Source organism: Mauremys mutica, chromosome 1 (assembly GCF_020497125.1).
Source record: "Mauremys mutica isolate MM-2020 ecotype Southern chromosome 1, ASM2049712v1, whole genome shotgun sequence".
Lineage (NCBI taxonomy): Eukaryota > Metazoa > Chordata > Testudines > Geoemydidae > Mauremys > Mauremys mutica.
Window position 1 is genome coordinate 217,121,474 of NC_059072.1, and position 15,880 is coordinate 217,137,353.

Here is a 15,880-nt window from a genome sequence, read left to right on the forward strand (position 1 = left end):
GGCTCCACACACTGCCTCCTCCTCATTTCTGGCCCCACGCCAGAGCTCTCACCCCCTCCTGCATGCCAACCCCCAATTTCGTGAGCATTCGTGGCCTGCCATACAATTTCCATACCCAGATGTGGCCCTCAGGCCAAATAGTTTGCCCACCCCTGGACTAGCCACACACACAGGTCAATATGCCAGTCTTTTAGTATCTAAAATCTAAAGGCTTATTCATTTAAAAAAAAAAGGTGGGAGTTAAAATTTGGCTAAAGGAATCAAATATATACAGCAATTGCAAAGTTCTTAGTTCAGGCTTATAGTAGTGATGGAATAAACTGCTGGCTTAAGTAAAGTCTCTGGTTGCTTCCAAATCATTGGAAGGACCTCAGTCCCTTGGTTAGAATGCTCCCATTAGTATAGTCTAGAGGTCTGGACAAGAAAGAGGAAAAATAGAGGTATTTTCAGAGCCTTTTATAGCTTCAGCCATGTGGAGGGAATCCCATTGTTTGTACTATGCAAAATTACAGCAACAAGATGGAGTTTGGAGTCACATGGGCAAGTCACATGTCCATGCATTTCACCTAGTCACAGCAGGAAATTCCGTTAAGTGTAGATGGGCATTTCCCATGGTCCATTGTCAGTTAAATGTTCTTTTGATGGGCCACTCAATTTGAATAGTCCCTCCAAGATGTGCTGGCTAGCTACCTTGTGGGCATTACCCCAGGAGCAAACATTTGAAATCCAGGTATAGAGCCAATATTCATAATTTCAAATAGACAAATGATACATGCATACAGATAGCATAATCATAACGTTTTCATAGATATCTTATATGCCATATTTTGTACCAGATTCATTGCAAATATATAATGGTTGCATGAATTATCTATATTGTCAGATTTTAATTAGGTAATGTCACACCTACTTTATTAGTTGGCACATTTTCCTTCCCCACATGGGGTAAGAGCTCACTCCCCAAAAGCACAGGCAGCCTCAGTAGCATTGCTTCATAAGTACCCTGCTTCATACTTGCAAAGCAGCTACATGGAGTTCCATCCACAAGACATTGGACATTATGCTTTGGTCCAAGCCTTCTCCACTGACGCATCCTGTGGGACAGTAATTCTGTGAGTATTTATACTGCCTCCACCCTTGTACCTTCTTCTTTCTGAGTACTGCTTGTCAGTCACCCACAGTGGAATACACATTGGGACAGCACTTGAACAAAGTGAAATTACTTACCTTATTGTAACTGGAGTTGTTCAAGATATGTGGTTCTTATCTGTATTCCTCTGCTCGCCCTCCTTCCCCTCTGCTTTGGGTCATGACTAGATTCATGTTGGAGAAGGAACTGGAGAGGTAGTTGCTCTGCATTGCACCTTTTATCCTGAGCACAGTACACAAGGAGAGCAGGGACCAACTGACACAATTTGCAAGAATTCCCTGGTCTCAGGTGTATACAGCATATGCATACCCCACAGTGGAATACTGACAGGGACCACACATCTCAAAGAACTCTAGTTACAATAAGGTAAGTAACTTCCCTTTATTAATAATGACATTATCCCTTGTCATCTTCAAAGCACAGAAGGAAATTGTGTCAACTATGATTAGAACTCAAGAGTTACAGACTTCCACTAAGGCTCAGGCTTTGGCTACACTTGCATTTCAAAGCGCTGCCGCGGCAGCGCTTTGAAGCGCTAAGTGTAATCAAAGCACCAGCGCTGGGAGAAAACTCTCCCAGCGCTGTCCGTACTCCACCTCCCTGTGGGGAATAACGGACAGCGCTGGGAGCGCGGCTCCCAGCGCTGGGGCTTTGACTACACTGGCGCTTTGTAGCGCCGCAATTTGCAGCGCTGCAGAGGGTGTGTTTTCACACCCTGCTGCAGCGCTGCAAATTTGTAAGTGTAGCCAAGCCCTCAGACTGCTAAACAATGCTGCCTGCCTCATTTCTTTCCTATGGACCATTTAGCCTTGGCTGCATCTTTTTATAACCTTTTTAAGGAGAGAACACCCTCCCCTCAATGGTTTTATGTAAAGAATGTTTCACGAGGAGGAAATATAAGGCTATGTCTACACTGAGCTTTCATCGTTAAAACTTTTGTTGCTCAGGGATGTGAAAAAACACCCTCCTGAACCAGAAAAATGTTAACGATGAAAAGCACCAGTGTGGACAGTGCTTCATCAGCGGGACCCGGCAATGAAGCTGCCCCTTGTTGGGGGTGGTTTTATTTTGTCATCAGGAGAGTTCTTTCCTGGCAACAAAGAGCGACTACAGTGCTTACCCTACAATGGGGTGGCTGTAGCGGCAGAGCCACGCTCTGTTGTAAGGGGTGTAGTGTAGACTTAGCCGACCTTTACCAGCTGCTCTGGCAATCCCTGCTATTTTGAAGGCTATGTGAGACCAAAATTTAGCAAAACAAAAACACTTTAACAGTTTGGTGAAGCCTGGCTGTTGATTGGCTGGTAGTGAGATTGTAATATAATACAAACAGTTCTAAATTCTGTTAGCTAGGAATTGTTGGAGAAAATATTGACATCTTTTTCACCAAGGTAGCCTAAATAGGGAATGGTATTTATGCACCGCTCTTTGAGAAGGTCATAGGCATTGTACAAGACTTCCAGTTTTTAAAACGTTGTTCTTTTTTCCTTCTCCCACCCCTAAAAAGGGGCAGGGAAGGTGAAACAATTGGTGTTTACCAGTGCAGGTCATGTTTGAGGATCTGATAGCATGGAATTTAGTTTCTGCACTAAAACAAGTTAATTGCTAACTTGTTCCATTTATTAATTATCACCTGAAGCATTTAAATTCCTGCTTTGTTTTCTTTTACATAATAGTCAGGGACTGGGAATTTCACTGAGTACCCGCAGGATCACATGGCACTGTGATGTTTTGTTGTCCTTCAGGAAGGACACTTGCATTGTGTGGATGAGCTTTATTGTGACCAACTTAAAATATATACATTCTTTTAAACTAAAGAACACCGTGGTTCCCAAGTTGAAATGGCTTCCTGAGTTATTCTCTAATTAGATTTTTTTAATGTCTGCCAAGCTTGTTATATGAGCAGCATTTGGCAGGAGAGAGCTTGGACCATCCCAGAAACATTTAATCATATAAGCAGCTTAGTCTGTGTCAGAGGACAGTACATTATTGAATGAAACATCCCAGTCATTCAGTGCTCTCTTTAACAGCTGGGGCAACTGTTGAATGACTGGTCTTTTCAAGAAAGACTTTGAAAAGCAGTTATGTAACATTTTCACCGGGATATAGTGTCCAGACCATAGAGGTGAAATATTCCTCCCTGTCAGACATTTCATCTGTTATTGGAATTATTCTTTATCATTCATCTTTTTTAAAAAATTACATGTTTTTCTTTGGTTACAGCTCCATACAGTAAGTTATATGTATGTAAGGAATCTAGTTTTAGTGTTGAACCAAAAATTTTTTCCCACCCTCTCTCAAATCCATATATGAAAACTGGAGTTAAACCTGAAAAAATGGATTTTTAATAGTTTTTCTGAGAAGCCAATTTCTGTCTTTCTTAGGCTGTGACTTAACACTGTTATGTTACTGTATCAGAGGGGTAGCCGTGTTAGTCTGGATCTGTAAAAAGCAACAAAGAGTCCTGTGGCACCTTAAAGACTAACAGAAGTATTGGAGCATGAGCTTTCGTGGGTGAATACCCACTTCATCAGACACGAATTGTTATGTTACTGTTAATTCAAGCAGATGGCTCAAATTTTCAGTGCTAAACACCTTGCAAATAAAAGACTTCAGCTGACCGTCCACTTCCAAAAGGATTCACTCAAACTCATGCTGTTGTATGTTATTTATTGCAGTTGAAAAGTTACAGTAGAAGCAACAAGATTGTAAACACATTGAAGATGTGGCTGGTAGTGCAGCTCAACTTTTTCAAGTTAGAGATTGATTCCCATGTGTTTGATGACTGCTGCAATGGAGTTTGTAGCAGAATTGTGCTACAGAATCTAAGCTTTTGTTTTAAAAAAATTGTATTTCTAACCTTTATGGTTGCAAAGGTATAGCCAGAAACAGTTAACTCTAAAGGAGGCGTGGACATTCCCACTCATCTCAATAGGATATTGATTCCAAAACCTAATGATAATCATTTACATTTTAATATTTAGATGTTTCACTCAAGATTATTTTATCAGAAACACCTATTTTATGTGTTTATTCCATACTTCCATACCATTACCTCCACTTTGCTGAGTATCAAAAGCTTCAGCTTATCATATGGCAATTTATACAATTCATTTGCGTGTTTTCAGTATAAAAAACTGAAAACATTAGCAGCAGAGAAAAATAAGATGAATTTATTCTGAATTTTTCTAATTTGACTGCATATTTTGTAATTCCAAGGACCCTCTAGAGGGCCATACTCTTTCCCACATAGGATATTCACTAATTGGGTAGTAGTTCTTGGTCACTAGCATATAGGCATGCAGATTGCTTGATGCTATAGAGTACTGAGAAGGTCTTCCTTATCAGATATTTGTGTTGTCCATATCTTCTTCTAAAGGATCTGGAATCTCTTTAATCAAAGTTTTTAACGTATGAAAGGAAGACCAATTCCTGTTGCATAACTTGTAGTCAGTTACTGAACCTGGAGGAAGACATTTGATCTGGGAATCTGGCTACTGCATTAGTTGTCATGGAGCTGATGGAGAATCTTACGGCACCTGTGATAGTGTGTAGCACAGGAAGAAGCTGTTGAAGTAGTATGTAATATTTGTCAGGGATCATTTAACCTTCGTCAACAGCTTCTTGAATTCTTTTAACTAGGCAAGGGAAAGCTTCAGCTGAACAGTAAAGCTGAGGTGGAAACTTGCAAGGATTACAGAGCCTCCTCCCTGAGACTCCACCCCTCCCTGCTTCTTCCTGTTCTGCTCTGCCCTCTCCCTCCAGCACCTCCCACCTGCTGCCAAACAGCTGATCAGTGGTGGGCATAGGGTGACCAGACAGCAAGTGTGAAAAATCAGGATAGGGGTTGGGAGGTAATAGGAGCCTATATAAGAAAAAGCCCCAAATATTGGGACTGTCCCTATAAAATTGGGACATCTGGTCACCCTAGGTGGGCAGGAGACACTGGGGGGAGGGGGAGGAGGTGATCAGTGGGTGGCTGGTGGCTGCTGAGCACCCACCATTTTTTTCCATGGGTGCTCCAGCCCCAGAGCACCCACAGAGTTACCACCTATGCTTCTGTAACATAATCATGCTATGAACACATCTCTCTTGGAAAAGGTTTACCCCCCTCTGAACTGAAAATGTTGTTTCTGGATGTATGGACAGCGAATCCTGTTTCCTTTTTCCTCTTGGATGAAAATATGCTTTTTAATGATTCCTGTATGTTTTTTTCCTTAGTCTGCTTCATTCCAAGAGACTAGGTAACCCTTGTCACCAGTGTTGCAGTATACTTGGAGAAGAAATGTTCTCAAGTAACTGTTTTTCACTTTTAGGATCGCCTGGAGTCTCAAAGTTACCCTCTTGAGAGATAAGGAATCTGATGATATATCATTGGAGTAGTCAGAGTCCATTTCTTTTGGGTTTAGCCTTGTTCAGCCTCCAGGCACCCATGATTCAGTGTATTTTGTTGTTTGTTTTGTTTTGTTTTTTGTTTTTTGTTTTTTACTTGCCTCCTTTAGCAGGGCCGGCTTTAGGAAGTGCGAGGCCCAATTCAAACAGTTTTGGAGGGGCCCCGGCAGGGATGACTTAAAAAAAAAAAAAAGTGGGGCTTGTACTCACCGGGCGGTGCTCTGAGTTTTCGGCGGCACTTCGGCGGCAGGTCCTTCACTCACTCCAGGCCTTTGGCGGCACTGAAGGACCCGCCGCCAAATTGCTGCTGAAGACCCGGAGCACCGCCAGGTGTGTAAAAATTAAAAAGGCGCCTCTAGCCAGGGAAGGGATTCTCACTGGGCACGGGGCCCTCTTAGGCGCGGGGCCCGATTCGGGGGAATTGGTGAAATAGGCCGAAAGCCGGCCCTGTCGTTTAGTTTTCCTATCTGTTTTCAGGTAAAAGAAGTTCAGGGGGTGACTCTTTGGGTGAAAAGGCTTTTATCCTTTATGACCAAAATCATAGGGAGAATCACAGGAAGAGGACAAGAGCTATGGATGATCCATACTCAGCTAGATGAAAGTGTCTGGCCCTTTTTTTCTGAGTAGGAAGACTTGCCCTTAGAGTAAGGACTTGTCTACACTGGTGCTTTACAGCGCTGCAACTTTCTCGCTCAGGGTGTGAAAAAACATCCCCCTGAGCACAGCAAGTGTCAGCGCTGTAAAGCACCAGTGTAGACAGTGCCCCAGTGCTGGGAGCTACGCCCCTCATGGGCTACACCCCCCCCCCCCCCGCGACCACACAAACCATGTTAAAGTACTGCCAGTGTAGACTAGCCCTAAGAAGACTGTTCTGACGTGCCCTTAGAAGTGTATTTATTTGAGTTATTGATGATCTTACCCTCTTGAACATAAGAATGGCCATACTGGGTCAGACCAATGGTCCATCAAGCCCTGCATTCTGTCTTCTGACAATAGCTAGTATCAGATGCTTCAGAGGGAATAAACAGAACAGGCAATCACCCATTCCCAGCTTCTGGGAAACAGAGGGTAGGGACATCCACAGCACAGGGTTGCATCCTTGACCATCTTGGCTTAAGGCTATTGATAGGCCTGTCCTCCATGAACTTATCTAATTCTTTTTTTGAAGCTACTTATGGCCTTCACACCATCCCCGGCAACAAGTTCCACAGGTTGACTGTTTGTTGTGTAAAGAAATACTTCCTTTTGTTTGTTTTATACCTGCTGCCTATTAATTTCATTGGGTGACCACCTAGTTCTGTCTTATTCATATTCTCCACACCAGTCACAATTGTATAGATCTCTATCACATCCCCTCTTAGTCATCTCTTGGTAGATTGCTGCTCCAGTTCCCTTCTCCATACACACAGTACACTGATGCTTGAGTTAACCACCAGCTGAGGAGCCTTACTTTGTTGCCTTACTATGCCTGCTGTCAGTTACTTCCACTGGCGCCAGTGCTGAAGCTATTTAAGGAGGTAAGACTGCTCCCCTGACTTTCTTCTTTTCAAGCTTGGAGCTTTGTTAAACTGGCTTCCTCTATGCAGTGATTCACCAGTTGCAGCAAAGCCCCAAGCAAGGAAAAACAGCTACAGGAATTTCTCCAAAAGAGAAGGGAAAAAAGGTAGAGAAAGGATAGAAGATAAAAGAAAATCACTGCTGGAAATCCCAGAGATAAAGACTATGATAAAGAAAGAGGAGCTGTAAGGTACACAATAGCCTCTGAATAGGGCTCCACATGTCTGGAGAAAGCTGCCAAGCCCATCCATAGATGCAGGTTTCTGCTAACTGACAGGTCTCTCTACCTTTGTTATGCAAGAAGCAACAAACACATCGTCTCAAAGGAACAACACGTTTTCCCCTATGATCTAACTTGGAATTTCAACTCTAGTCCTCCAGTTGTAAAGTGCCACCTAATCTTTTGTTGTTTGAATAGCAGCTGTTGTCTGAGCATTGAGCTGAATGCCATTCTGCTTTCAGATCTTGAATATGCAGATGGCTTGGTCTTGTTGGCTTTGGTGAATCGCTGCAGCTGATAGCCAGTCTGTTTGGGCAAGCAGCAGTATACGCTCGTCTGGTTATGAATTCAGATAAAACTAAGTGCCTGGCTGTTACCATCAAGCATCCTCCACCTCCATATTATAGCCCACTCAATATTAACAAGGCAAGACATTGAACAGGAGGCTGGTAGTGGTGGCGCTGGCAATGGCTCCCTTTATAACCTTTAGCCTAGTGGTTAGGGTGCTCACATGGATTGTGGGAGACCACAGTTCAATTCTCCTCTCTGCCTTTGTGGGGAAGGGATTTGAGAAGGGTCTCCTATGCTAGAGGAGAGTGTTTTAGCTGCTGGGCTATGGGCTATTCTAGCGTGGGTTTCTAACAGTCTCTCTTGTTGAGCTATTCTGCAGTGTATAAAATACTTGAATAGTAATTAGCACAGAATGAGAGTGCCTCTCTAGCCGGGTGGTTAGCGCACTTGTAGGACAGGCATGTTTACCCAAGTTCATATTGCTGCTCCAATAATTATTTAACTATTTAGACACAGTGGAACAGCTTCAGCAGGAGGAGAGACTGAGACACCTATATTAGAATATTTCATAATCCTGCACATGGGGCACCCTCCTGCAATATCGGAGTCCTCCTTGCTCCGCTTTTATTTTTAAAAAGTTCCTGGGGGGAAGGAGGAACATTTCAGGTGACTAAAAACAATTTGTTGTCAACTTTTTCAGTTCACCTAAATATTTTGAAATTTTTGGTTCAACTCAAATCCATTTCCCCTTGTTTTTTGGAACTGCCAGCGAATTGAAAAATCAGTTATTCCTTAATTTCTAAATAACCCTCCACTAAGAGAATAGAGGCGATAGAGGTGATATGTTAAGATCAGAGCAATAGGTTTACAAGGTTTCACAGCACCATACATTGATATATCAATACAAAATAACTACTGTTCTTTCCAGTTCAGCTAACTTCCTTTCGGAGTTTACAGCTTCTCCCTGCACCACCACCACTTGTATTCCATTTCTGTATTTTATGCTTTGTAGGTTCAGATGCTCAGCAAGCAGCATCTCTTGTGGTGAATGGAAATACAGTCTGTATTGTGTTTGCAGAAAAATGGATGGAAAACACAGATGAATTCATAGACTCCTCAGCAGTAGGACTGCAATGTGTATATAAAATGTAAATCAGAAGCAGAGAAACTTCATCATCCCGTGCAACTGGCATTTATTGACTGCTTAGTCCTCTGGTCAAATGCTAGCCAAAGCCTTGTTTTTGTCACCCTCCACACTACTCACTCTTCGCCATGTTACTTCTAACAAAGAACATTTGCCCCTTCTTGTCCTAAAATTACAAGATTTTTTTTTCAAAATAGAAGTGCAGCCTTCTAACTAGTGTACAAAGTGAAATTGAAGTCTCAGTACCGTAGCAAAGGAGTAAATTATTAATTTGCCTTCAAGACAGATTAAGTTACTTTGTTTAAATACACAGTTTATTCCAAACTACATTAAGGTTTATGGACCTGTCAGTATTATAGTGAGTTAGAGTTGGCAGGAACAATACATTAGAGAGGTGCCATTAGAAAGGTGCACGGAATTGTGTAGAGAGAAGGAAATCAGCAAATACACAATGATGAAAGCTGCCAACTTCCTCTACAAGGCAAGATGCTTTGGGTAGAGCATTTTACATACCTAAATAGAAGTTAGATACCATCTATCAAATAAGCAAAACTCAAAATACTCTCACAAAATAGCTTACTGAAAATATATTATGTAGTTGGGATATCCCCTTTGGTACTCAAACATATGTAGCATTCTAAAATGGATTAGCTGGATGGATATATAGACCTGAGATTCCACTTTGGGAGTAACTCTTTGCACGTATGTATCAGTTTACACCTTCAAAGCACTTTACCAACATTAACTTATTAGGCCTCATGATGTCTCTGTGGGGAAATTGAGATTGAGGACATCATCTTGAAAAAGAGTAGGCCCTTTTTGCCTGCACAAAGAATGTGAGTGCTGTAGCACACTTAGGTTAGCTGATGGATTTACCGGGATTGCAGCTGCAGTTAACTTGTTAAATACCTTTGCTCGCCATCACAGTCACATAGTGTGCACATATTTGCATCCAGATTCAGAGCCGTAACTAGGTATTTTTGCACCTGAGGCAAGACTATAAAATTGCTCCCTCCCCCGGGGCCGGCTCTTCGGCGGCAATTCAGCGGTGGGTCCCTCAGTCCCTCTCGGAGGGAAGGGCCTGATGCCGAATTGCTGCCAAAGAATGAATGAAGTGGCCGCGGTAGAGCTGCCGCCGAAGCGCCACCAATCACGGCTTTTTTTTCTTCTTTTTTTTTCCCCCCTCCGCTGCTTTCTGTGCCCCTTGGCTTTGTGCACCTGAGGCAAGTGCCTCACTCGCCTTGCCCTTGTTATGGCTCTGTCCAGATCTCAAGCTTCTGTAATTAAAATGTTGGATTTGAGAAATTAAGTGATTTATCCAAGACCACACAGCAAATTGGATCAGAGCCAGGATTAGGTAGAAAGGGTTTCTATCCTTCAGTCTATATTGCTGTTTCCATTTCACAATGGTCTGTTACACTGCCGCTGGTGATAGGTATATAGGAAATGAATCGGAAGACTATCATCTGATCATTAATAATTCCATGGCAATTTTCCTAAGAGTAAGGGTATTAACACAGGTTTCTTCCAATTTGGTAATTGTATTCTGTCTGCTTAATATTGCCCCTTTGGTTTTAGTTTTACATGGTATTATTCACTTCTTGTCCCAAACTTCCTTGTGCTGTTAAATAGCTATTGTGCTTCACCCCAAAGATAGCTGTATGTCACTGTTGAATCATCCTTGTATAGCCCTTGCCAATATCACAAGTAGCTGAGAGGTTTAACTAATGATTGTAACTGATTTGGTCTGTAGCCCAGCTAAGAAGCAGAGATTTTATCTGTGTTGTCCTAATTTTAGAAATAGTTTTTCAACTTTGTTCAGGTTTAGTAGGAAATGACAAATATTTTGGTTTTGTTAACCATGAGGCTATATCTTTAAATGATACAGCTGGAATAACAGCATTGTTACAGCCTTGTTACACAATATGTTTCCCACTCTCATTCCTGTCTGCCTCTGATTAGTAAGAGCCAGTCAGCTCATTACAACTTCAAAAGAGCACCTGAAAAGCTACCTCTCTGGATAAATCAAAGGAGGAGTAGACTTGTACAGAATCTTTTGGATCTTGGAGCATGGCCTACACTTCATTAAACACAGCACTAAGTGAAACTAACTTCAGTACATTACAAAACTGGATTGTATCCTGTTGCTTAGGTCCCCTGTGCAGAGCCTAGCAGTAGCCTATCAGTTTTATCTGTGCAGGAATCTCTTTCAGCTGCCCTAACAGGGCATATATTAAGCAGAGAGGGAGGAGTTAAAGATTCTTAACTCTCTTAAATTGGTCATAACCTGAGAAGATATGGTATCTTTACAATAACATGAAATGCCATTTTTGATTATGATGTTTTAGGGGCCATGGAATTCAAAATATTGCGCCCAGAGCAAGACAATACTCTGTTAAATGACTGTTTTACTTGTTTTCTAAATGAGTATTGATAATTATTGATCGTATTGATTATTGCATTAGAAAACTAATTTTTAACAGATTTTCCCCCACACACACACCTGTAATTTTCACACATAAACCAGCAAGTATTTTCTTGATTTAGATTTTTAACCTGATTTGTTAGCTGGTCTTTGAATCCATATGTTTTTCTGGTGAATCAGTGATTCTTTCTTTAACTTTCCCCTTGTAGCTGACCTGAACAATGTCAGATTCTCGGCTTACAGAACTGCCATGAAACTACGAAGACTGCAGAAAGCCCTCTGCTGTAAGTATATGCCTGTGCTTTATAGACTTTCTTCTAGTCTCTTCTGCCAAAAGGGCAAACCTGTTTGGCAACTTTTAGAAAAAGAAAATATCTCATGAACAAAAGTCTGTCCACTGCGTGAACACTTTGGACCAAAATCATCGCCACTATGTTCCAGCGTTTTGTACCACTCAAACCTACCTCAAACAAAGTTAAGACAAAAGTATAAATCTGACCCTAAGTTAACAATTTTTAAATGTGTCCTATCTTAGCCTGTTTATTTAGGTATTTTTGCCACCCACATTACCATAGTGCCTGAGAACATCTCACCACTGCTTTACAGCTCCATTAATGTCTAGATCATTCTATACTGGCATTAATCTTAAACATGAGTGTGATCCCAGGGTCCTAGGTAGGCTTGTACAACCCACACTGAAACCTGCACCACCACATCTTCATTGCTAGTTTTAGCCACGCTAGCTAAATTAAAGCTAACGTGGGTATGCCTACAGGGGCTGCAGTCACACCTCTGATTGCAGTGTACACATACTCTGTGTCATGCTTGTCTGTGTATTCACATTGGCTAGTTACCTACTTTATTATGGATTAAATAATGTAGTCATAGTTTCCTTATTAGATCAATCAAACACAAAGTATACAATTTTAAATGCCATGTGAAACTGTCATGTGTAATATTTTAACTTTATTCATTCACTTTTACTTGTAGACAGAGTTTAATTTCTGGGATAGTTGCAGACCTGTTTCTACCCTCTCTTCTGTTTCAGCCTGGGATCTGTGTTCACATGCTCTTTGGAACTGTGTCAAACCTCAGTATCGTTAAGCATATTCACTATGAGGCTGAGGGGGAGGGGGTGAGTTAAAGTGAGGGGTTTCACTAATGCACAGAGTTAATCCTTGAAAGTCCTGCATTAATGAACACTTTCAACAGTAACTGAAAATTCTGGCAGCATAATGAAAGATGGGAGAAGAATTGCCAAATCCCTACAAGCCCACACAATGTTTCTAAACTCGTATAATTTGGAATGTTTTTTGCCAATATGAATATAGTGATAAAGAATTAGTTATGAAATTCTTAGAAATATAAATATCCATTCTTAATATAATTCCTCTCCCCCATTTCATCCCCTGAAAACGTGCAAGACAACAATATAACATTCCCATCTTTTTCTTTCTTTTTTTAAAATAAGTAAAAATATACTATTTGTAGTTGCCAGACTACTTCTGAAGATGTAAACACCAAATACAAATATGTTCCAATAAGTTGCGTCCAGCCATGAATCTGCTGTGCTTCTTACTTGGAACTATACAAACTTATTTAATCTTTGTATAGTATAGACTTTTTAAGGTTTATGTTTTGCATCAGTACTACATTTTATAGAGAGTTTCAAGAGGGGGATAAGAACTAAACATTATTGGGCTTTTCCATTACAAACAGGAGTCTAGAAAGGTCTGTAGAATAAATAGAATGGTACAGGGTCAGAATAAAGTGTTGATTTCCCATGGGAAATTCACATCAAGAAACTGTTTATGAATTACATGGTTCTCAGCAGACAGCTTGAATATATAAGTGTAACAGACACTTTTGTGCCTGAACATATGGAACATAAAATACTTTGGGCCAGATTTGGATCATGTTTACCTAATTCCACATCTGTGTAACTCTGTTAAGTGTGATCAGAAATAGGTTCTTAGACTTCAGAAATGTTAACTATCTGGGTGAGAACCTGAGTCCATTGATGTCAATAGCATCACTCCTACTGATTTCAATTGGATCGGGATTTCATTCCCAGTGTTTATAAAAGCTTTTTCTTGTGTTTATCTTCTGTCCATTCAAAATAATAAAGAAAACTCGATGCTGGATTAATCTCATATTGTGCTGCTGCTTCCACATTTTTTAAAAATTCTCAATTTGTTAGACTAGCTATTGCAGGACAGCTGTTTCTTTGATAAACATTTAAGAACTGCCCTGCTATATGATTATGTTTATACTGGCACACAATTCCTTCTTTCTCATACTGTCTTAACAAGTTTATGGTACAGTTTGTCTTTATATAAGTGTTTACTTGAGGGCAAGTGAAGATTTTCTGAGATCCAGATGTTTTAACAAACATGCAGTGGCACCTACACTAAATACCTAAGCACATTCTTCATGCTTGTATCCATAGAGAGTTGTTTGAGGAGTCTGGATAACTGTTTGTACTCACTATTTGAGAAGCAATATTCCTGCAAAGAACAAAGACACCATCATTAAATATTCTTATCTTACAATTTCACCAGCATTTGCGAACCCAATTTAATTATGCAGCGAAGTTATTATTGAGTTTCTTACTGTTTCTTTTAATTTGGCATTAATAGCAATTGAACACTATTTTGGATCTCAAGGCATCAAGACATAAACAAGAGAGTTCAAATTTCCAATTGAAGTAATTGCTTTCATCTCCTTCCTTTTTCCTTCATCTTTAAAACTTGGCGGGGAAGGAGAGAAGTCTTGGATTGTTTTCATTTTCTGTAAATCCACCAAATCTGTAAAATACAAGACATTTTTGTCTTTTGAGGTTTGTTTTTATTTCCTAGTCAGGTTATATTTACCTCATAGAAGGCCTTGAGAGCTGGAGATTTATCCTGTTTCTAAATGTCAAAAATAAAAATGCTTTTAAATAATCAACTATACTTATACTGTTTATGTTTTGTGCCTTTACAGGATTTTGGAAAACTAAGTGTAAGAATGAGTTTAGTATAGTTTTTTTTATTTATATATAATATAAAATAAAATATGGATGTAAAGGTATATTAAGGCTAAAAAGAGAAATGCAGAAAAAATGGTGATCCTGCACAAATAAATTCATGTGCTGAGAAATGTTTGCACATGGTATTACCCTGAAATATTCTCAGATGTGGCACCAGCCTCCCAGCATTACAGCATATTATGTACATGCTAGATATAACCATTTCACCATTGCTTTTAAATGTACATTCCCCTTTGATAATCACATCAAAGCATGTTAATTTCCTTGTGTACAAAATTGCTTTAAAAATGTATCCTCTTTAAGTGCAATCCACATCTGAACATTATGATGTCAATAAAATTCACTTTGCTTTACAAACTTCTCCTGGAGATTCAACGAAAGAGAAATATGCGGCAGTTTCTTTACCAATTATCTTCTTTTGCTCTGTATATACTAACTAAATTAAAGGATCACCTACATATCAACAGAGAACATCAGGTTTACTCATGGGGTGACCTTGCATTCTGAGAGATCCCTGTATGATTTTAATTACCAGCCATATTTAGTTTCCTTCAATTTCAGTATGTGATTACTACTGAGTATCTTTTACTTACTAGATAGTTGTCAACTTTCTCCCTAAAACTTGCCTCTCGTGCATTGGCCTTAGATTTTCCCGAGCTTCAGATCAGATTATGAGTGCCATTTTACAGGATGGGTCCCCCTTGCCCATGTCTTTGATGGAGAATGTGAGTTGGCCTTAAGCACAAACTCCCTCTTCTGTCTCTCTCTTTAAAATCCAAAGTATTGTTTACCATGGCTGGGATACAAACATCCTAGAGGCTGGTCAATGCACAAACTGTGCCAGTTTATCTAAAATAATTGGCCGAACCTTACACTCAACTTGATGGAAATTCTCTATTTGTCTGTTAAGATGTAACACAATGGCTTTTGAACACTGCATCCAAAAAATTACAAAACTTCAGGGAATATTCTAGGCATCAGTGGGCAGGACCCATTTGATTTTTTGTGAAAACTGGAAAACCAGAGTGTGTGCAATGAGCTCAGCCTACAGAAACTACACAGTGTGCAACATTTGGTTTTAATTGATTGAGTTAAAACCAGTGCAAACCCCCAGGTGGACACATGTACACTGATTTACAACTCTTTTGTATCTATTTAGTTGACTGCATTAAGCCACGTTATGGGGGTTACGTCTCAGGATATGATCATGCATATGAGTCCATATTTTGGGAGGAGTCTGAGTATTAAATCTCTGAGGAAAAATGGACCCCCAGTACTTTTCCCACTAAGCTCCTGATGCGTTTGTGGGGAGAAGTCCAGGAGGAGTAGAAGTTGTCCTACAGCAGAGTCTGGTGTCACCTCCCCCGCCATGTGTTATTAGACACCCATATATCATTGACTTCAAGACAAGACCGAAGGTTTGATAAATAAAGAGCACAGTTAAAGGATATTAAGATGCTGCCACTTATTAGTGTTAAAAGCTTTCACAAAATAGAATGACCCATGTGTATCTGTAGTCACATGTATAATTAAGCTGCCACCCAGATGCTTGAGGGGTTCACTTAATTACCATTGATTCGTTGTCACAGAGGAACTGAGCATTCAGCCTAAAGCTAAAGTTAAAGGTGTTGTGAAGGCAGTGCTGCATTCCCAATTTGGCTAATAAATTGTTA

The 15,880-nt window shown here is 40.3% G+C and overlaps 1 protein-coding gene across 27 annotated transcripts in view; it reads left to right on the forward strand.

Moving 5' to 3' along the window:
• DMD (dystrophin) overlaps nt 1-15,880 on the forward strand; it is a 2,044,659-nt gene that overhangs the window by 1,961,566 nt on the left and 67,213 nt on the right. For all 27 annotated transcript variants that reach the window (XM_044996713.1, XM_044997415.1, XM_045002732.1 and 24 more), the window contains one exon: nt 11,386-11,460. In XM_044996713.1, coding sequence (XP_044852648.1) covers nt 11,386-11,460 — 75 coding nt within the window. The remainder of the gene's footprint in view (nt 1-11,385; nt 11,461-15,880) is intronic.